The sequence below is a fragment of the Mobula birostris genome, chromosome 2, assembly GCF_030028105.1.
Source record: "Mobula birostris isolate sMobBir1 chromosome 2, sMobBir1.hap1, whole genome shotgun sequence".
NCBI lineage: Eukaryota > Metazoa > Chordata > Chondrichthyes > Myliobatiformes > Myliobatidae > Mobula > Mobula birostris.
The window spans coordinates 96,801,494-96,824,505 of NC_092371.1; the positions used below are offsets into that span (position 1 = coordinate 96,801,494).

Sequence of the window (23,012 nt, forward strand, 5' to 3'; positions counted from 1 at the left end):
CAACACTTGGCAGCACGGGAGGTCGTTCCTGCCTGTGGCCATCGAACGTGCAGCTCCTCCTGTGGAGGGTCAGACACCCTGAGCCAATAGACTGGTCCTGGACTTATTTTCCATCTGGCATAGTTTTGCATTTTGTTGTTTGATTGTTGGGGTTTTTTGTATTGCTATACTTACGATCTATTCTTGGTTGGTGCGGCTGTAACGAAACCAAATTTCCCTCGGGATTAGTAAAGTATATCTATCTATCTATCTATCTATCACCCCCCTCCCACCTTCTGGTTCCATCCTCCTTCCCTTTCTGTTCTGGTCCACTCTCCTCTCCTATCTCCATCCCTTTACCTTTCCAACTACCTGGCTTTGCCTATCACCTAACTAGCCTCCTTTGCCTTCCTTTATCTTTTTATTCTGACGTCTTTCCCCTCCCTTTTCAGTCCTGAAGAGGGATCAGAGCCCGAAACATCGACTGTTGATTCATTTCCATAGATGCTACCTGACTAACCCCTTCTGCCTGGTCGTGGTCCATATCTGTACATCTGTGCCTACTAATGTGCTTCTAAGTGCTTTTTGAATGCCTCCATTGCATCTGATTCCACTACCACTTTGCATCTGATGTTCTGGTAAATATGGACTGTGCAGAGGAGAAGCTGGTTTCCATGATGTGCTGAGCTTTGCCCACAGCTGTCTGCTGTTTTATGTGGTCATATGCAGAGCAGTTGCCATGTCAAAGCCAACATGCATCCAAATAGGATGCTTTCTATGATGCGTTGATAAGAATTGATGAGAGTTGTCAGGAACATGCCAAATTTATTTAGCCCCCTGAGGAAGTAAAGGTATTGGTGAGCTTTCTTCGCAGCAACTTCTACATAGTTGAGTCAGGATAGGCTATTGGTGATGTTCAGTCTCAGGAATGAAGCTCTCAACCCTCTACCTCAACACTGTCCTTATAAACCGGAACATGTGCACCTTCTTTCTCTCACCCCCCGCCCCACCCCACCGAGGCCAATGAGCAGCTCTTTTGTTTTGGTGACATTAAGGGAAAGGTCGTTGTTATGACACTGTTGCTTTCTTGTATTCCAACTCATTATTTTTTGAGGTGCAGCCCATTATGATGGTATCATATGGAAACTTTTGCATGGAGTCAGAATATAATTTGGCCATTGATTCATAGGGACTAGAATAGAAGTCTGAGGAAGCACACTTGTGGAGCTTCAATATTGAGAATAATCATGTTAGATGTGTTGCCCATCCTTACTGATTGTGGTCTGCTGGTCAGCAAGTAAAGGATCCAGTTGCAGAGGATGTTTGGTGATGAGTTTGTTTAGAAGTAGAATATTGAAGGCATGCAGTAGTTAATAAGAAATAGTCTGATATAGGTGGCTTTACCTTCCAAGTACTCCACAGATGAGGGTAGAGCCATGGAGATGATGTCCATTGTAGAGCTGTTTTGGCAGTAGGCAAATTGCAGTGAGTCAAGGTTGTCCAGGAGATTGGAATTAAAGTGTGCTATGCCTAGCCTCCTGAAGCAGTTCATGATGATAGATATCAGATCCACTGGGTGGAGCTCTTTAGGCATATTCTCTTGTTTTCCTTGAGTAATAGGAGGATAATAATCTTCTTAAAGTGGATGGGAACCTCAGATTTTAGCAGGGAGAGGTTACAAATGTCTGCAAATTGTCTGTGATTTCATAGCTCTAGCAATTGGTAACAGTATGGCAGAAGTCTGAATTTAGTAGGTACACCACTCATGCAACATTTAGCATTATTTCTGAAATGATAATCAGGTACATATTCAACATTAGTCCATAGCGATTCTTTCTCACCGATGTTAATGACAGTTTTTTTTGAGGGGTGATATTCAGAAGTTCAAAGTAAATATATTATCAATGTACGTGTCTGTATATACTACCTGAGATTTATTTTCTTATAGGCATTCACAGTACATGACAGTAGATTCAGTGAAAAGCTATACAGAATGACTGACAAGCAACCAATGTGCAAAGGAAGTCAAACTGTTTAAAAAATAACAAATAATACTGAGAAAATTAGTTGTAGAGTCGTTGAAAGGGTTTCTCATAAGTTTTGGAATCCATTCAGAGTTGAGGTGAGTGAAGTTATCCAGGCCGATTCAGGAGCCTGATGGTTGAAAGGTAATACCTGTTCCTGAACCTGGTGGTGTAACTCTTGTATCTCCTACCTCGTAGTAGCAGCAAGAGGAAAGCACGTTCTGGATGGTGGGGTCCTTGATGATGGTTGCCTCTTGTGGCAGTAAATGTGCTCAGTGGTGGGGAAGGTTTTGCCTGTGATAGACTGAGCTGTGTCTATTACTTTTAATAGGCTTTTCCTTTCATGGGCTTTGGTGTTTCCATACCATGGCCGTGATGAAACCAATCTGGATATTCTCCTCTGTGCATCTATAGCAGTTTGTCAGTTTTAGATGAAGTGCTAAACTTCTAAGATAGTAGAGATGTTCTTTGTGATGGTACTTGTGTGCTGGTCCCAGGACAGATCCTCTGATATGATAAATAAAAGGAATTTAAAGTTACCGATCCTCTCCGTCTCCAATCCTTTAATGAGGAACTGGCTCATTGGCCTTCAGCTGCTGCTTCTTGTTGTTGATTAACAGCTTTTTTGCTTTGCTGACATTGTTTTTGTGCCCCAGTAATGTATACTCAGTGGCCATTTTATTGGGTACAGGAGTGGAACCTGGTGTGCTCCTTTGTTGAAGTCCATCCACTTCAAGGTTTAATGTGCTGTGTGTTCAGAGATGCTTTTCTGCATACCACCATTGTAAACTGTGGTTACTTGATTTGCTGTCGTCTTCCTGTCAGCTTGAACCAGTCTGGCTATTCTCCTCTGACCATTCTCACTAGCAAGGAACTTTCACCCACAGAATTGTTGCTCACTGGATGTTTTTCCCGCACCATTCTTTGTTGTATGTGGAAATCCCAGGAGATTGGCAGATTCTGAGATTCTCAAACCACCTGTCTGACACCAACAGCCATTCAATGGTCAAAGTCACTAGATAGCCTTTCTTCCACATTCTGATTAGATATTTGCATTAGCAAGCAGGTGTAGCTAATAAAGTGGCCACTGAGTGTACTTTTTTCTGACTTCAAAAAAAAATTGATGAAAGCCTTGTATGAAAAGTTGTAGTACACAGAGTAGTAATCAAGGGTTTGGCGTTAAAATTTGTGAAAGGTTTAGGTCATAGCAGCAGTGATGTTAAGTGTACTATCTGTGATTTTGGTGCTAGAAAGTGACCAATTGTTGTAATCCTAACACATTAAAAATGTGGACTTTATTGTTTTCAAATAACTTGTATTTGGATGCTTGATCACAATTTGTCATATTTTTAGTTGCTGGCCAAGTGCTTAGTTTAGATCCGAAAAATAAAAATGTACTTTAGAACCATAAAATGAGTTGGTCAAATTCACAAAGAAGAACATGGAACAAACATGGGTAATACTCCCTGAATTACTTTGCAATGCTTTGTGAAATAGACTAGCAGATGGCAGGTAATGTGTCCAAGGCTGCAAAAGAGCATCTAACAGATCAAGTAGAGTTTTGCATAGGAAACTGCCCTCAATATATATTGAGTTCCTTAACTTTTGAATGATCAGCTGCTCCAGCTTTTGAATTTCATATTGTTGGAGTTAAGTTGTGTAACTGAGGATAACTGCTCAGTTTTTCAGTACTTTGTTTTTTTTTAATTAACTTTTCAGATCCTTTCTTCCAACATGGTCTAGTCTCAGGTAGCCAGGGTGGTATTCCTCTATTACATACGGAGCGTGAACTAAATTAAATTTTACATCTGTGACTTTTTATGTTTTGTTGGAAAATATAATTATAAACCAAGCAACTTACTGTTTTAGTCTTGATTAAGGGTCTTGGCCCGAAGCACCAACTGTTTTTTCATTTCCATAGACACTACCTGACCTGCTGAGTTCCTCCAGCATTTTGTGTGTGTTACTTTGGACTTCCAGCACCTGCAGCATTTCTCCTGTTTATAATTTACTGTTTTGTTCTAGTTATTATGTATTCCAGTGTATTGTACAGGATAGGATTACATATTTATTGTGAGTATGAAGTTTACCATGCATAATTCTTTAAATTCAGAGTATAGTCCTTTTATTCAGAAGAAGTCAATCAAGGAAAATTGTGCGATTGTAATAAAGGTTAGAAATCAAGTTAATCTGGACAAAAGCAGATTAAAACATTAATAAAACAAAGAAAATGTGAAAATTAAGAGGAATAGGGAAAGACAAATTTTGACTTGATGCGAGAAAGTAAGTCACAACAGGTGATTGATGCAGACCTCTAGATTATGTATCCTTGGAGCCTTCCACCAAGAAAAGTAGAAAGTGTAGTCGGGCAATTTCAGGTTTTTCCTCAATTGAAGTACGATGAACCAAGGAGCTCCCTTGCTTTTTGTGACTTGGGCAATTCAAAACCTTACCCACAAGCATGAAATAACACCACAATAAATCAAATAATTGCATTAAATTACATGCAGAACTACAGTGTCAATTTAAGTATTTTTTCAGCATAGTGATTCTCTTTAAATGTTTGAATTGCACTATTGCTCAAGGTATTTAAATATGGGGGTGGGGAGACTTACATAAAGGCAGAAATGTACATGTACAACCTTTCTAAAGAGATACAGTAGTGGATCTTGAAGTTACTCTTGTGTAAGCTAGTCTGTGTGTTCTTTTGTGTTGTTCTGCAATTTATGTTACAAATGTTCCACTGTGTTTATTGGCACAGTTGTGATTTCTTTTGTTCCTATACTTTAAAGCTACTTTTCAAAAGAAGCTGAGCACCAAACGTTGCCCACAAATGCACGTATTTAAAATGGGGGGTGGGTGGGGGTGCCTCTGGTGCCACTTTGCATCTGCACATCCATTTTGTCCATATTCCTAGCAAATTGCTTAACTAGGACTGTGGATGGGGCTTTAAACTAAATAATAAGGGGGGTGGGTTCAGTAGATTGGAGAAATATGGATAAAGTAAAAGAGAAAAGTGTGGATAAAGATAAAGTAAAAGATAAAAAAAAGAGAAAAGTAAAAGTGGAGTGAAACGAAGTCAAGTGCAAAAGAGTAAAAGATTACAAGACATCAAAAGCACAATGAGTGTAAGGGCACTTTATTTGAATGCCCGTAGTATTCGAAACAAGGTCAGTGAACTTGTGGCACAAATCAGTACAAAAGGGCTGTTGTGGGGTGGAGAGGATTGAGAATTAAATTTACGAGGATATCAGGTAATACGGAAGGAGAAGCAGGAACGGAAGGGAGGTGGGGTAGTGCTCTTAATTAAAGATGAGATCAGGGCCATAGTGAGAGACGATCTAAGGAGCAGGAAGTTGAATCCAATTGGGTAGAGATTAGGAATAGTAAAGGGAAAAGAATCACTGGTGGGAGTTGTCTATCGGCCACCGAATAATAATATTACAGTGGCACAGGCATTAAACATAGAAATATCTGAGGCATGTAAGAATGGAACAGCAGTTATTGAAGGGAACTTCCGAACTTGCACATAAGTGGGGTGAGTCAGGTTGGTTGAGGTAGTCTTGAGGCTTTATAAGGCACTGGTGAGATCTTACCTTGAGTATCGTGAACAGTTTGGGGCCCCTCATCTTAGAAAAGATGGGCTGGCACTGGAGAGGGTCCAGAGGAGGTTCACAAGGATGATTCCAGGAATGAAAGGGTTATCATACGAGGAACATTTGATGGCTCTGGGTCTGTACTCGCTGAAATTCAGAAAGATGGGGGAGGGGTGGATCTCATTGAAACCTTTTGAATGTTGAAAGGTCTAGACAGAGTAGATGTGTAAAGGATGTTTCCCATGGTGGGAGAGTCTAGGGCAAGAGGGCACAGCCTCAGGATAGAGGGGCGCCCTGTCAAAATAGAGATGTGGAGAAATTTCTTTAGCCAAAGGTTGGTGAATTGTGGAAATTGTTGCCACATACAGCTGTGGGGGCTAGGTCATTTGAGTGTATTTAAGGCAGAGATTGATAAGTGATTGATAGGTTCTTGATTGGACATGATATTAAAGGTTACGTGGAGAAGGCTGGGAACTGAGGTTGAGGAGGAGATAGAAAAAAAGGATCAGCCATGATTTAATGGTGGAGCAGACTTGATGGGCCAGATGACCTAATTGTGCTCCTATGTCTTATGGTCTTCGTGATCTTATGGACTTCATAGAACGTATTCACAGTGGCTTTCTGAACAGCATGTTACTGAACCTGCAAGATAATGTGCTATCTTAGCTATGAGGCAGGTAAAGTTAGTGATCTTGTAGTTCAGGATCCTCTTAGAAAGAGTAATCACAGTATGATTGAGTTTCTCATACAAATGGAGGGTGCAATACTTGATCTAAAACCAGTGTATTATGCCTAAACAATGGAGACTACAATGGGATGAGGGAGAATTTGGACAGTGTAGACTGGGAACAAAGGCTATATGGTGGGACAGTTGAGGAACAGTGGAATACTTTCAAAGAGGTTATTCACAGTGCTCAACAAAAGTACATTCCAGTTTAAAGCAAGGACAGTAAGAGTGGGGAGAGCCAGCCTTGGATAACTAAAGAAATAAAAGAAGGCATAAAACTAAAAGCCTGTGTATACAAAGTTGCCAAGAGTAGTGGGAAACTGGAAGATTGGGAAAACTTTAAAAAGCAACAACGAACCACTAAGTGAGCAACAAAGAAAGGGAAGCTAGATTATGAAAATAAACTTGCACAAAATATAAAAACGGATAGTAAAAGTTTCTATGATTATATAAAGCAGAAAAGGGTGGCTAAAGTAAACCAGGTACTTTGGAAGACAAGAAGGGGGAGTTGATATTGGGTAATGAGGAGATGGCAGAGGCTTTGAATGTCTATTTTGTGTTGGTTTTCATGGTGGAGGACATGTCTAACGTGCCAAAGAAAGATGATATGGATACAATGGGAGGTGAGGACCTCGATACAATAGCCATCACTAAAGAGTTAGTGCTGAGCAAACTTGTGGACCTAAAGATAGACAAGTCCCCTAGCCCTGATGGAATGTATCCCAGGGTATTGAAAGAAATGGCAGAAGTTATGGTAGAGGCTTTGCTGATAATTTACCAAAATTCTTTGGACTCTGGGCAGGTCCCAGTGGATTGGAAGATTGTGAATGTCATGACACTGTCCAAAAAGGGACGTAGGCAAAAGCCAGGTAACTTATAGGTTAGATAGTTTAACATCTGTAGTTGGGAAAGTGCTTGAAGCTATCATTAAAGAAGAAATAGCAAGACACCTGGAAAGAAATTGATCCATTAGGCTGACGCATTATGGATTCAGCAAAGGCAGGTCCTGTTGGACAAACTTACTGGAGTTCAATGAGCACAGTAGTAAAGGGAAACAGATGGATGTTACTTATTTGGATTTCCAGAAGACATTCAATAAGGTGCCTCGTAAAAGACCTACCAAAAAGAAAAGGATGTATAGAGTTGGGGTTGATGTATTAGCATCGATAGAGGATTGGTTAACTAATAGAAAGCAGAGAGTTGAAATATATGGGTGTTACTCTGGTTGGCAATCAGTGGTGAGCGGTGTGCTGCAGTGGTTGGTGCTGAGCCTGCAACTGTTCACAATATATATTATCTGGAAGAGGGGACAGAGTGTTGTGTATCTAAGTTTGTTAATGGTACTAAAGTGAGTGGAAAAGCAAACTGTGCAGAAGATGTGGAGAGTCTGCAGAGAGATATAGATAGGTGAAGTGAGTCAGCACGGGTCTGGTACAATGTTGATAAATATGAGGTCATCCATTTTGGAAGGAAAAATGAAAGAGCAGATCATTATTTAAATGGTAAAAAAATGGCAGCATGGTGCTGTACAGAGAGACTTGGGGAAAGCTTGTGCATGAATCACAAAACGTTGGTTTGCAGGTGCAGCAGGCTATCAAGAAGGCAAATGGGATGTTGGCCTTCATTGCTAGAGGGATTGAATTTAAGGACAGGGAGATTATGCTGCAACTCTACAGAGTACTGGTGAGGCTGCGCCTGGAGTACTGCGTGCAGTTCTGGTCTCCTTACTTGAGGAAGGATATACTGGCTTTGGAGGCAGTGCTAGAGGAGGTTCACCAGGTTGATTCCAGAGATGAGGGAGTTAGACTATGACGAGAGATTGAGTCGCATGGGACGGTACTGACTCAAATTCAGAAGAATGAGAGGAGATCTTATAGAAACATATCATATTATGAAAGGGATGGATAAGATAGAGCAGAAAGTTGTTTCCACTTGAGACTAGAACTAGGGGACATAGCCTTAAGATTCAGGGGAGTAGATTTAGGACGGAGATGAGGAGAAACTGCTTCTCCCAGAGAGTGGTGGATCTATGGAATTCTCTGCCCAATGAAGCAGTGGCGGCTACCTCAGTAAATATATTTAAGACAAGGTTGGGTAGATTTTTACATAGTAGGGGAATTAAGGGTTATGGGGAAAGACGGGTAGGTGAGATGAGTCCACGGCCAGATCAGCCATGATCTTATTGGATGGTGGAGCAGGCTCGACGGGCCAGATGGCTTACTCCTGCTCCTATTTCTTATGTTCTTGTGTTCTAAAATGAAGGACCGGACAGTGTGGTTTTTATTTCGTAAAATGCATTAGTATTGAACTTTGAAAGATGCAAAGCAGTTTACTCTGAGAACTCAAGCTCGTTTGTCAAAATGAGCTGCTACAAATCTAATTGTTTCAAAGCCAAGAGGTGGAATAGCAACAGACTATGCACAGTGTCTATATAGAGTATTTTACCAGCTGGTACTAAACCAAGCAAGGGAAACAGAAACACTGTTTGTTTCACCACAATTAATGACAGTGAATAAAGGGACATCTGGTCTTGCTTGGGCTGGGTGCCCTGATTTTCCCTAGGTGGTGTCTTCAACAGGTCTACTAATTGTAAAATTAGGTGTTTAGCAGAGCTTGCTGTGTTCCTAGTGTGATCTGTACAGGAACATCATTTAGAACGATGCAGGGGTCTGGTATCCTAGTGCATGTTCACAGCACATGTAAATCATGTAGAGAGGAAGATTAGCTAGATGCATAATTAGCAGAGGGAAAAATAACTTGAGCCTTAACACAACTACTGATCAATTCCTGCTGCTTATTGTCCTTGATTTCATTTAATTTAGATTTGGGCTTGCAATTTGAATCTGCCAGTTGACTTTAATAGATTATACAGTTGTCTCCTGTCTGAGTAACTATGGTATCTATCACAACATTCATGTGCAATCTCTGGGATCGCTGGTCTTCTCAGTGATTACTCATGTGACCTGTGGGATCGTTGACGTTTGATCGTGGAGCAATTCGACCTGTACTTGAACTCTTGCCCACGCTTGTCATTCACTACCCTGACCTCTAACTTGCCTTCATCCTTGCCCCTAAACTCTAACCTGGCCTCTAACTCACTGTGCTGTCCCCCAAAACATCCTACAAACCTTTAAAAAAAAAAGAAGCAACCAGGTGTAAGCCACGACTTCAGTGGACCATCTTGGTGGTGTTTTGACTAAAATTTCGAAATGGAAATTTGCTTTTATAGAATTCACAAGTCACTTCTCAAAAACTTGTACTCAGTAAGTTTAAGTTTATATAGATAGCTCATCTATTTTGTACAACTTCTGTTTCTTGACATTTGCACACGTAACACACCTATTATGTTATGGAAAATTGTGATGCAAGCCATTTTCTTGGATCACAGCCTCTACCCACCCAGCTTTAGCTTTTAAAATTTTAGGCCATCTTTATTAATTGGCAAATATACCAAGAAAAAAATCAGTTGATAAGAAAGGTTTCTGATTGGAATAAAAATCTGCAGCATTTCTTTCTTAGTTGAGCTGAGAGCAGGTGCATCTAGAAGAGATTTGGGAAGGAGAGGCTTGGGTGGATGTCAGGTGTGGGAAGAATCGGGAAGTATGATTGAGAGAGGCCGAGGTATGTTGAGTAAGTATGGGAAATGAAGAAGGTTCACATTGGAGGGAATACAGAGGTAGGCTTGTTGTCTATGAAGACAATGTTTTTCTTTCACTGCACAAGCATCAAAGCATTTATAATTTCAGCCTTTCTTTTGGTTCCTTTTATATGGCAAGTTTCCCAAAGGCAGAACAACTTGGCCAGATATTTTCAAAAATAAGGAATTTTATTAAAGTGAAATGCACTTGAATTAAATTATTTGAATCACTAGTCTGGAGTTTGGAATTGGTCACCCACTTCTCATGCTACCTCTGTTAAATTGGAAATGAATTCCACGAAAATAGTCTGTTTTCTATTAACTTGGTAGCTATTCAATCAACCCTTTACCAGGTTAAAATCACTTGTGTACTTGTGATGCTGCTGTATACAAGTTTCTCATTGCACCTGTATATACATGGACTTGTACTTGTGATAATAAATTTCATTTTGACTTTGACCACCATATTTGAGAAAGTATGGAAGTAGGTTTGATATGCTATCAGAGACTTTGATTTGGTGCCTAAACGAAGGAAGTTATTTTCCCAAGGCAGAGAAGAGAGTTGACAAGATGGTAGTGGCTCTTTTTTAAAAGTATGTATATGCGACCATATGCAACCCTGAAAATCATTTTACTCAATAAATCCATAATAGAATCAATGAAACACTGCACCATCTTGGGCGTTCAGCCAGTGTGCAAAAGAAAGCAAATGGGAAATACAAAAAGAAAGAAATAATATATAAGCAATAAACTGGAAATGAAGTCTAATTGTAAACCCTTTTAAAAAAATTGGGCCAAATAGTTCATTCTATTGTATATTTATGTTATCTTGCTACCTTGCTTGCCTTTTCCAGCTTGATAACAAATAATTCTACAATTCAATTGTATTCTTCAGTCTTTAACCAAAAAATATAAAAGCCTACAATGTTTATAATATCATGTTCTGCACTATCATCATCATCATCAGGTGCCATGCCCAGTTTGAACTTTGACTGCCATGGCCCACACACTCCTGTTTTGGGTCAAGTGGAACAGTTCATTGGTATTCATTTCCAGTTCTCTGCCTGCTGTCTCCATCATCATTTGTCTTTGTCTTCCTCTTGCTTTCTTCCCTTCAATCTTACCCATAATTACCGTGCATTCTAACTCCTCTTTCCTAATTGCATGTCCAATGAAGTTACGTTGCCTTTTCATGATCTCATACATTATTTCTCTTTTTGTGTTTGCTCTGTTCATGACATCCTCGTTAGATATTGGTTTCGGCCGTGATATTCTTTGCATCCTCCTCAAAAACCACATCTCTGCTGTTACAATTTGTTTTCTCATGTTACTAGATATTGTCCAACATTCTGAGCCATATAACATAACTGGATAAACGTAACATTTCAGTACTCTGAGGTGGGTTGTCATGCCTAGTTTAGTGTTGGCCCGTGTACTCTTCATTCTTGTAAAGGTGTCTTTTGCCATCCCTATTCTTCTTTTGATGTCCAAGTCGCACCTGCCATCTGATGTCACCTAGCTTCCTAAGTAGCAAAAGTTCTTTACTTGTTTTATGTCTTCCCTGTTTATTCTCAGCTTGCGGATAGGATTCTCCTTCTTTTTGGATATCACCATACATTCTGTCTTTTTGCAATTGATAGATAGACCCATTTTTGCACTTTCTTCAACAATGATATTAATTATGTTCTGTAGTTCTTCCTCCATACTTGTAAATAACACAGTGTCATCTGCATATCTGAAATTATTGATGCTTTCACCACCAACTTTGATTCCCAAGATGTCTCTTATTTTTTGTAGTATTGTTTCACTGTACACATTAAATAAATCAGGGGAGAAAACACACCCTAGTCTAACGCTTCTCTTGATTTTCGTGAACTGACTCACTTCTCCATCTATTCTTACAGTGGCAGTTTGTTCACAGTACAGATTTCCGATTAGGCGGAGGTCTTTCGAATCTAGATCTATAGTTTTCTGTAATACTTCAAATAATTTATTGTGCTTCACTTTATCAAATGCTTTTGTGTAGTCGATAAGACAAACAAAAAAATCTTTTTGCACTTGAATAGCTCGTTCTGATAGTATCCTTAACATTAATATCGTGTTTCTTGTACCTTTGTCTTTCACAAATCCATATTGTTCTTTGCCTATTTCAGCTTGTATCTTACTTTTACCTCTTGTCATCAAAATTCTTAGAAGTATCTTGGTGATATGATTCATTAAACTTATGGTCCTATGTAATTTACGTTCTATTGCTCCATGCTTCTTAGGAAGAGTGATAAATACTGATTTTTTCATCTCTTCTGGTATTATTCCAGTCTCGTAAATGTCATTGATTAAATCATTAAGTTTTTCAATTCTATAAACTTCAAGGGCGATAATTTGTTCTATTACTAATTCATCAGGACCTGCTGCCTTTCCTTTCTTCATCTTATTTATTGCATTACGAACTTCAGATTTTAAAATACTTGGACCTTTAATGTTTTTCTTAATTTCTGCACTATAGATTTCCTAATTATTGTGGCTTTTACTTTAGATACTGGAGGAGATCACTGAGCATGGTATCAGAATTTACCAACTGCCAGATGCTGACTCTGATGAGGACGAGGAGTTCAAGGAGCAAACCATGATTCTAAAGGTAAGGAGGCATTAATGGGTTGCAACTTAGTAACATTTTGCTAAAATGAGCGGGTTCTAGTAGAGTGGTCATGGAATAGAGATAATGAAGTGGGAAGAATGGGCCAACTAGATATGAAGAATGTGATACAAGGATAAAATTGAGAAACTTATTTTTGTTGAAGCTGAAGATGAGACAAGCAGATTTCATGTGCGTAAATTATTCTAGAGAGAAATTAGATTTAACTAACTCTTAGAGTTATGCAGATGCTTACGATTATCTTTGAAATTTGAGAGTTATGTTACAGATGCTTAAAGCTTGGCACAAGTCAATTTGTGTACTGTGTTCAGTTTGGGCTGCAATTTCTAGAAGTTAAATTTTTCCTTTGGTATTCAAATGATCAGGTTAATGTGATTAAATTGTATGGAAAGTTTGCATTAAATAGGTGCAGTTGCAAGAAAAAGTTTGTGAACCTTTTGCAATTACCCAATGTTCTGCATTAATTATCCATAAAATGTGGTCTGATCTTCATCTAAGTCACAATAATAGACAAAAAGCAATATGCCTAAATGAATAGCACACGGACTATTGTACTACTTCTCATCAATACGAGTGCACGTTTTAAACAGTCATAGTCTAGGTTCAAAAAAGTATGTGAACATCTGGGGTAATGCCTTCTACAAAAGCTATTTGGAGTCAGGTATTCCAATCAATGAGATGAGATTGGAGGTTTGGGAGGTAGAGGTGCCCTGTCCTATAAAAAAAGAGACACAAAGTCAGGTTACTGACACAGCCTGCTTCTCTCAAGAAATATTTGTTTATGTGCACCATGCCTCGATCAAAACAACTTTCAGACAACCTAAGTAGAAGAATTGTAGAGATGCATTAAGCTGGAAAAGGCTACAAAAGCATTTCTAAAGACCTGAATGTTCATCCACAAAAAGAAATTGTCTACAAATGGAGGATATTTAGTACTGTTGCTACTCTCCCTAGGAGTGGGTATTCTGCAAAGATCACACCAAGAGTACAATGTGCAATGCTGAAGGAGGTGAAAAAGAATGCAAGGGTAACAGTGAAAGACCTGCAGAAATCTCCAGGACTAGCTAAATTCACTGTTCATGTGTTCACTATAAGAAAAACACTGAACAAGACTGGTGTTCGTGGAAGGACACCTCAGAAGAAACCACTTCTGCATGTCTCAAGTTTGCAAAAGACCACCTGGCTGCTCCACAAAACTTCTGAGGCAATGTTCTGTGGACAGATGAGATAAAAGTTGACATTTTTGGTAGAAATGCACACCGCTATGTTTGGAGGAAAAAGGATACTGCAGACCAACACCAAAACCTCATCCCATCTGAGAAGCATGGTATAAGGGGCATCATGGTTTGGGGCTGCTTTGCTGCCTCAGGGTTTGGTAGCTTGTAATCATTGAGGGAGCAATGAATTCAAAATTGTATCGACATTTTACAGGAGAATGTCAGGGTAGTGGTCTGTCACCGGAAGCTTAATAGAAGTTGAATGATGCATAAGACAATGATCTGAAACACAAGAGTAAAGCAACAACAGAATGGTTTAAAAAAGAAGAAAATTTGTGTTTTGGAATAGCCAAGTCAGAGTCCAGACCTTAACCCAATTGAGATGCTGTGGTATGACCCGAAGATGGCTGTTCATGAAAGGTATCCCACAAACATTGAACGGAAACAGTTTTGTGTGGAAGAAGGGTCTAAAATTCCTCCTCGCTGTTGTGCAAGTCTCATCAACAGCTACAGGAAATGTTTCGTGGAGGTTATTGCTGATTAGAAAGGCTGGCTCTATTATTGGAGTCAAACTGGACATACCGGAGACTGCGATAGAACAAAGGACCCTACGAAAAATCCTGGTAGCTCTGGACAATGTTTCCCACTCTCTGTGTGCCACCTTGGCTGAACAGAGGAGCGCTTCTAATAATAGCCTAAGACAACTGCGCTGCTCCAAAGAGCGCTATATAAGGTCATTCTTATCCCTGGCCAGCAGGCTCTATAATGAGTCAATCTATAGCTGAGGAAGTGATGACTCCCTCCTGTTAGACTGTTTGAGGTAACTTTTTTTTTATTCTTTCTTCTAATATTTGTATATCTGTGCATATGTAATGCTGAAATTTCCTTTGGGATCAATAATCTATCTATCTAAAAGGGGTTCTACCAGTTATTAAATACAAGGGTTCACATACTTTCTCCTGGATTGTGAATGATTAACCAATGTGCTTAATAAAGATACAGGAAGTACAGTAGTTTGTAATTAGTACAGGCAGGTTATATTGTATTATTGTGACTTAGATGAAGATCAGACCACATTTTATGAGTAATTAATGTAGAAAACCAGGTAATTACAAAGAGCTCACACACTTTTTTTGCAATTGTATATATTCTAAAAGAAATGTATAAGATGGTCAAAGGAATTGATAGAGTAGAAAAGTAGTAGTATTTCCCAATTAAGGAATCGAGAACCAAAGGTGCTGTTTTATCACAAGACAGTTCATTGCACTAATGGTAGTTAGAATCCACTGTTATAACTGATTAAAACTAAGATTGCCCAGCAAAATCTATCAACAATAAAAGGGATTGTACAATTAAGATGAAGGAACAAATCTTAGCAGTAAATCTATTCTTGTTCTTGTGTCATTTGGATCCAAATTTCCTTTTGCTCCTAGGCTAGTGTTCCCTTTGCTGTGATTGGGTCCAACCAACTGATTGAGGTGAAAGGCAAAAAGATCAGAGGTCGCTTGTACCCATGGGGTGTGGTTGAAGTGGAGAATCCAGAACATAATGATTTCCTCAAGCTACGCACAATGCTGGTGTAAGTATCCTAGTATGTGGTGAAGCACCAAACTGGCATACGATAATGTGCAAAACCAGTACAGCTAATAGAGCTTCCTTAAACTTGTATGGCAGCCAAATGTGCATACATAATTGAACGTAAGATACTGCTGGAACAGGAAGGCTTGCTACATTGAAGCACTACTGTGTAGCCATCTAGGATGCTGGTAACCCATGGACAGGCTTTGGTAAGAAGTCTTTGAGTGATTTGTTGACTTGTTCATTGTAACAACACCCACGGGTTCTAAAGTGAATGCTTATGATACAAAAATATCGTCTTGTTCCTATTAAATAAATTATTTTAATGCAGTTGGATAACGGAGAGAGAAAGGTACAGCATAGTGTAATGATTCAGGTATTTTGGTAATAAATTTCACTTCAGTGGCTGCTGAATTCTCTGTGATTCTTGTATCCATCTAATTATGGGATTTAGGCAACCCTGTTTAATTAATTCTCATAAACCCAATATGTTGAGAGAGCTAGGTAATGTTAGAGATCTAGAAGATTATAAGGCTAATAGGAAGGAGCTTAAGAAGGAAATTAGGAGAGCCAGAAGGGACCATGAGAAGGCCTTGGCGGGCAGGATTAAGGAAAAACCCAAGGCATTCTACAAGTTTGTGAAGAGCAAGGGGATAAGACGTGAAAGAATAGGACCTATCAAGTGTGACAGTGGGAAAGTGTGTATGGAACCAGAGTAAATAGCAGAGGTACTTAATGAATACTTTACTTCAGTATTCACTATGGAAAAGGATCTTGGTGATTGTAGTGATGACTTGAAGCAGACTGAAAAGCTTGAGCATGTAAATATTAAAGAAGAGGATGTACTGGAGCTTTTGGAAAGCATCAAGTTGGATAAGTCGCTGGGACCAGATGAGATGTAGCCCAGGCTACTGTGGGAGGTGAGGGAGGAGATTACTGAGCCTCTGGCGATGATCTTTGCATCATCAATGAGAACGGGAGAGGTTCTGGAGGATTGGAGGGTTGCAGATGTTGTTCCTTTATTCAAGAAAGGGAGTAGAGATAGCCCATGAAATTATAGATCAGTGAGTCTTACCTCAGTGGTTGGTAAGTTAAGGGAGAAGATCCTTTGAGCCAGGATTTATGAACGTTTGGAGAGGTATAATATGATTAGGAATAGCCAGCATGGCTTTGTCAAGGGCAGGTCGTGCCTTATGAGCCTGACTGAAGTTTTTGAGGATGCGACTAAACACATTGATGAAGGTAGAGCAGTAGATGTAGTGTATATGGATTTCAGCAAGGCATTTGATAAGGTACTCCATGGAAGGCTTATTGAGAAAGTAAAGAGGCATGGGTTCCAAGGGGACATTACTTTGTAGATCCAGAAATGGCTTGCCCACAGAAGGCAAACAGTGGTTGCAGACGGGTCATATTCTGCATGGAGGTCAGTGACCAGTGGAGTGCCTTAGGGACCCTTACTCTTCGTGATTTTTATAAATGACCTGGATGAGGAAGTGGAGGGATGGGTTAGTAAGTTTGCTGATGACACAAAGGTTGGAGGTGTTGTGGATAGTGTGGAGGGCTGTCAGAGGTTACAGTGGGACATAGGTTGCAAAAGTGGGCTGAGAAGTGGCAGGAGGAGTTCAACCCAGATAAGTGTGAAGTGGTTCATTTTGGTAGGTCAAGTATGATGGCAGAATATAGTATTAATGGTAAACCTCTTGGCAGTGTGGAGGATCAGAGGGATCTTGGGGTCTGAGTTCATAGGATGCACAGAGCAGCTGCGCGGGTTGACTCTGTGGTTAAGAAGGAGTAAGGTGTATTGGCCTTCATCAGTCGTGGAATTGAATTTAGGAACTGAGAGACAATGTTGCAGCTGTATAGGACCCTGGTCAGACCCCACTTGGAGTACTGTGCTCAGTTCTGGTCTCCCCACTACAGGAAGGATGTGAAAGCCATAGAAAAGGTGCAGAGGAGATTTACAAGGATGTTGCCTGGATTGGGGAGCATGCCTTCTGAGAATAGGCTGAGAGAACTCGGCCTTTTCTTCTTGGAGCGACGGAGGATGAGAGGTGACCTGATAGAGGTGTACAGGTGTACCCCGCTTTTCGAACGTTCACTTTACGACACCTCGCTGTTATGAAAGACCTACATTAGTTACCTGTTTTCGCTAACAGAAGGTGTTTTCACTGTTACAAAAAAAGGCAGCGCGCGCCCCGAGCAGCCGCTCATCCCCCGGAATGGCATTCTTGGCGGCATTGCTGAAACATGTGCCTGTGAGCAGCCGTTTGCAAGATGAGTTCTAAGGTATTGGAAAAGCCTAAAAGAGCTCGTAAAGGTGTTACACTTAGCGTAAAACTAGACATAACTTAAGCGTTTCGATCGTGGTGAATGAAGTAAGGACAAAGTGAGTTCGGCTTGTGGAAGTTGACGAAGATGATGTTGAAGAGGTTTTGGCATCCCCTAACCAAGAATTGATAGATGAAGAGCTGATGCAATTGGAAGAGGAAAGGATAACAATCGAAACCAAATGCAGTAGGGAACGGATCAAAAGTGAAGTCATCCAGGAACTGAACGTGAAGCAACTGCATGAGATGATAGAAAAATGCGCGAGGCTAGCAGTCAAGCATTCTGTCGTTTTTCAAGCCTTCCACATCAGCCACAGCAGACGATGAACCTCGACCTTCGACATTGAGGTAGGCAGACATAGAAGAAGATGACCTGCCTGCCCTGATGACACCCCAGCCCCCGGGCCGCGGACTGATATATTGCTGTGGAGAATGCAGTGGTAGCCGAGAGGCACCCAGCACATCTTTAAGAAAGAATCCGAAATAAACAAGCTAATTAATTAGGTGCCGCCCGGCAGATAAGCGTGGGCCCAGATCAGAGGCGATTGCCAATTGTGTCGCCTCTGTTCTGGGCCAACATTTACGTGCCGGGCGGCACCTAATTAATTAGCTTGTTTATTTTGGCTTTTTTCTTAAAGATGTGCTGGGCGCGTTCCGGCTACTGCTGTACCACTGCATTCTTCGCAGATCGGTATCGGTTCAATGCCTGGAGGGTGGGGGCCACTGCACCACCCCAACTTCCGACGACTCAGCCTAACACAGCCTAACATTTGTGTGCTCAGCGCTGTCTTCCAGATTCCCATAAGTGATACTACACTGTACATACATTATTTCTATTTTATATAGCTGTGTATTTTTATGTGTTACTTGGATTTGGTAGCTTCATAGCTTAAAGGTTACTGGAGAGAGTGTTTCTGCAGGGAGCGCTTCCGCGAGATTTTCGCTACCGAGGACAGTGCGGCAATGATTGTAGAAAAGTATTCCTACTTCATATAGACGGTGTATTTATCATATCATTCCTGCTTTTACTATATGTTATTGTTATTTTAGGTTTTATGTGTTATTTGGCATGATTTGGCAGGTTATTTTTGGCTCACAAAATTTTCCCATTTAAATAAATGGTAATTGCTTCTTCACTTTACGACATTCCGGCTTACGAACTGTTTCATAGGAACGCTCTACCTTCAGATGGTGGGGGAAACCTGTATAAGATGATGAGCGGCATTGATCGTGTGGATAGTCAGAGGCTTTTCCCAGGGCTGAAATGGTTGCCACAAGAGGACACAGGTTTAAGGTGCTGGGGAGTAGGTGCAGAGGAGATGTCAGGGATAAGTTTTTTACTCAGAGTGGTGAGTGCATGAAATGGGCTGCCCGCAACAGTGGTGGAGGCGGATACGATAGGGTATTTTAAGAGGCTTTTGAATAGGTACATGGAGTTTAGAAAAATAGGGGGCAAAAGGTAAACCTAGTAATTGCTAAGGTAGGGACATGTTCAGCACAACCTTGTGGGCTGAAGGGCTTGTATTGTGCTGTAGGTTTTCTACGTTGCACTGAAGAACGTTCAGAAATCTAATCAACCTAACCCAAGAAAATCTTGAACTCTGGTTCTGATTGTAATTATGCAGTTACATGGTATTTGGACCATAAGACATAAGAGTTGAACTTGAGTGAGTTGTCTGCTTGCTCTTTACATGTTTTGTTAGGTTTGATTGGAATTTAAAACTTGTACATATTGTACTTGCTTAGAAGAGATTGACTATATCACTGAAGTTTTGGAATTTGTCAGAGTCGAATTTTTTCACCTTCAACCCTGCTGCTGCCTTTGTGTAATTCAAGTCTTCTGTGCAATGTTGTCTTGGTCAAGCTGTGATTTCTACCTGTTAAGTTTAGGGCTGACTCAGAGACGCCATATTTTCACCGAACTTCCGATCTCAACTATCCCTTGATGCTCCATATTGTTGTTGCCTATTTTGAAGCAGATGTCCAGAAATGACTGTTCTATTCGAATAAACTCTTCTTGGGCTTCCAGCCAGGTACAGTTATTGATTTTAACTGACGTTTTGATGACAAACTTTGCCATCTTCATCAGTGATGATGCCTAGGCATGTCTAGCCCAGTGGTATATATACCCCCCCCCCGCATCATCTGTCTCTCCTGATTGGATGAGGACTAACTAATCAAGTTTCCACTGTCCCACCTTGTTTACAGTTACATTCCAGTTCTTACTTAAAGTGAGACCTTTGTCTTTATTAAAATTCTTTTTCTCTAGTTTTATTTCAATGGCTTCCTTCACCAGGTGGTCCCAAAGCCACTGGAAAGGTAGTGTGGTGGAAATTGATGAGAATATGGGATTAATTAGCGGTACTACAGATGGGTTCTGATTGTCTGTTCAGGCTTGAACTGAGGGGACTTGGTCTGTTTCTCTGGTTTGGCCTCTTCTGGATCATGTCTTGATCTTGGTGAACTGTATGCCCAAGAATTCTCTTACCACAGCACCTCTGTCTCTCTCTTTTAAAGCTAGATTCTGAGCAAGTTTTGTTCCCTCTAATAACTCTTCATTATTAAGAGGCGTCTCTTTTTGTCTCATGATTCTCAAGTGTCAATAGAGATGTTAGGTATTTTTCATTACTGCTGGTTGTCATTCCCATTTTATTTTATCACTGTGTGCTGCTAATTAGTTGGCAATGGCAGGGAAGTTTGTTGGGTAATTTATATGAATCATTGTTGCCTATCCCATAAAGTGCCAAACCTTAGTGGTTCTGTGTGTCGAATTATTTGTGTATGTACTTGCAAATCAAAAAGCGGCAACTTCTATAGACACATCTTATGTACTCTGTTTTGACCCTTCCTATTGTATTGAGAGAAAAGGTGAAATTGTGCAATGGAAGCAAAAGGTATTACTTCACCTGTGAGTCTTTTGGGGTCATCTGCTATATCTGGTGCTCCCAGTGTGACCTCCTGTATATCGGTGAGAGCTGATGCAGATTGGGAGACTGCTTTGTCAAGCGCCTGTGCTCTGTCTGCCAGAAAATGTGGGGTCTCCCAGTTGCCACCCATTTTAATTCCACTTCCCATTCCCATTCGGACATGTCAGTCCATGGTCTCTGCTGTCGCAATGACGCCACGTTCAGGTTGGAGGAGCAACACCTTGTATTCCGTATGGTTAGGCTCCAACCTGATGGCATGAACACTGAGTTCCTCAACTTCTGGTAATGCCCCCCCCCCCCTCACCATTCCTCATTTCATATTCCCATTTTCCTCTCACTGTATCTCCTTATCTTCCTATCACCTTACTCTGTCTGGTGCTCCTCCCCCTTTTCTTTCTTCCATGGCCTTGTGTCCTCTCCTATCAGATTTCCCCTTCTCCAGCCCTGTATCTCTTTCACCTACCAATGTCTCAGCTCTTTACTTCACCCCTTACCTTCCCCTTGCCCCCCAGTTTCACCTGTCACCTTGTAGTTCTTCCTCCCCCTCCCCCCGCTTTCTTACTCTGTCTCCTCATCTTTTTTCTGATGAAGGGTCTTGGACTGAAAAGTTGACTGTATACTCTTTTCCATAGACGTTGCCAGGCTTGCTGAGCCTCTCTAGCATTTTGTGTGTTGAGTGGCTCTAAGGTCATTTAAGAGGTGCAGTTCATTTGTGTCACATTAATCATGTTATTCATCATATTATTAAATGTTTTTCCATTATTGCTGTCTTTTTACTTTTTGTCTGAGTAATGTTCTATAATCCATTTAGTTTAGTTAAAGGCTTGTTTTGTGAGGTTTTCTTGACTATTTGCATTCATCACTTTGGTCTCTATGCCAAATCTTTTCAAGGAACTCTCTCCCACTTGTTTTCTCACATCCTTAGATGTTACTGACTTGCATGCATTAGGTTACTCATCTTGAGCCAGTTTTTTCCTTCTGCTTGTTAAATAATGGAATATGTTGAAAAAGATAGCTGATAGTCTGATTTTGTGTCTTGTGTATGTATGCTGTATTTTTCATGTATGTGATCAAATCATAATATAGATCATCCATTTAAAGGTTTCCAACAAAGAGTTCTTTGCGTTAATTCCAAACCTTTGCACTAATTCCAAACCTTTGCACAAAATTCTTTAATGCTTCTTGTCATATAATTTCCTTTGCTGAAACTACATACGTCTATCTGCCATGTTTGAAAACTGCCAAATTCTGAAAGTAACTCAACAGGACCATTAGTATTATTTTGCTTGTTGTATTGACCTCATTTTGTCCCCTTAATTTTGGATTTTGTAAAGCTCGAGAGAGTGAATTCCTGAATTATAGATAATATGTACAGTTAAGGTTGTATTAGTATCCCGTTCCTTTTATGGCCGATAATTTAATTGCCAAACCTAGCATAAGCATTTCTAAGCATCACCTTATTGTTCTCTGCAGATCTGTTTGCTGCTCCGGAAACATCCTAATGCAAAGAAAATCCTGACTTTTTCCCCACCACTACTACTACTACCAGCAGCATCTTTATACGTAGATGGATGAAACTGAAAGAGTCTGTAGCAATAAGCAATCTATTAGACAAGCTCAGTGGGTCGAGCAGCCTTAGTTGACCTGCTGAGTTCTTCCAGCAGATTGATTGATTGTATATCCTTAAATGTATCTGCACTCCCTTCTCTTTATTTACCTCTGAGGAGCTCATGAACTTAATATTAAAATATCAACAAATTGTTGAGCTGCTACATCAATGTCATGGGCCAGCAAGCTAAACTTCAATAACCACCTGAACTCTTGTTTAAAGTCATGCCAACTTTTGGTCTCAGGCATTCTTCATGAGATTCTTATAAATGAGAACTAGTCCTATTCTTCAAGCTGTTTTGCCAACAATGTTCTGTCAATCCAATTGGCCATCTGTGTAAGTAGGTGACCTTCTCTGTAAGCTGTTCCCTTTTCTCTGTTGCAGTTGATTCTTCCAATTTTGCCAACATCACTGTATCTCCCATAACCCCTGCCCTTGCATGAGAAGCCTATGGTCTACTCTCATTGGGAGAGAGATGGAGGTTTGAGGGGTTGGGCAAGGAGAAGATAAGCCAGCAGGAGTGGGAATCCTATCGAAACATAAAAATATGAGAAGTGTAGGTAATATCGAGGCAAAAAAAGTTGTATCTACTAGGATAGAGCAAAGGGATATAGTCTCAATATTCAGGGAACAGATTTAGGACAAAGATAAAGAGAAGCTGCTTTTCCTAGAGAGTAGTGAATCTGTAGAATTTTCTGCCTAGGGAAGCAGCAGAGACTACCTCATTAAATATATTGA

The 23,012-nt window shown here is 40.3% G+C and overlaps 1 protein-coding gene across 7 annotated transcripts in view; it reads left to right on the top strand.

The window, feature by feature from the left end:
- The window catches only part of LOC140188835 (septin-2), a 200,429-nt gene that overhangs the window by 104,889 nt on the left and 72,528 nt on the right, over nt 1-23,012 (top strand). For all 7 annotated transcript variants that reach the window (XM_072245497.1, XM_072245489.1, XM_072245521.1 and 4 more), the window contains 2 exons: nt 12,497-12,598; nt 15,267-15,412. In XM_072245497.1, coding sequence (XP_072101598.1) covers nt 12,497-12,598; nt 15,267-15,412 — 248 coding nt within the window. The remainder of the gene's footprint in view (nt 1-12,496; nt 12,599-15,266; nt 15,413-23,012) is intronic.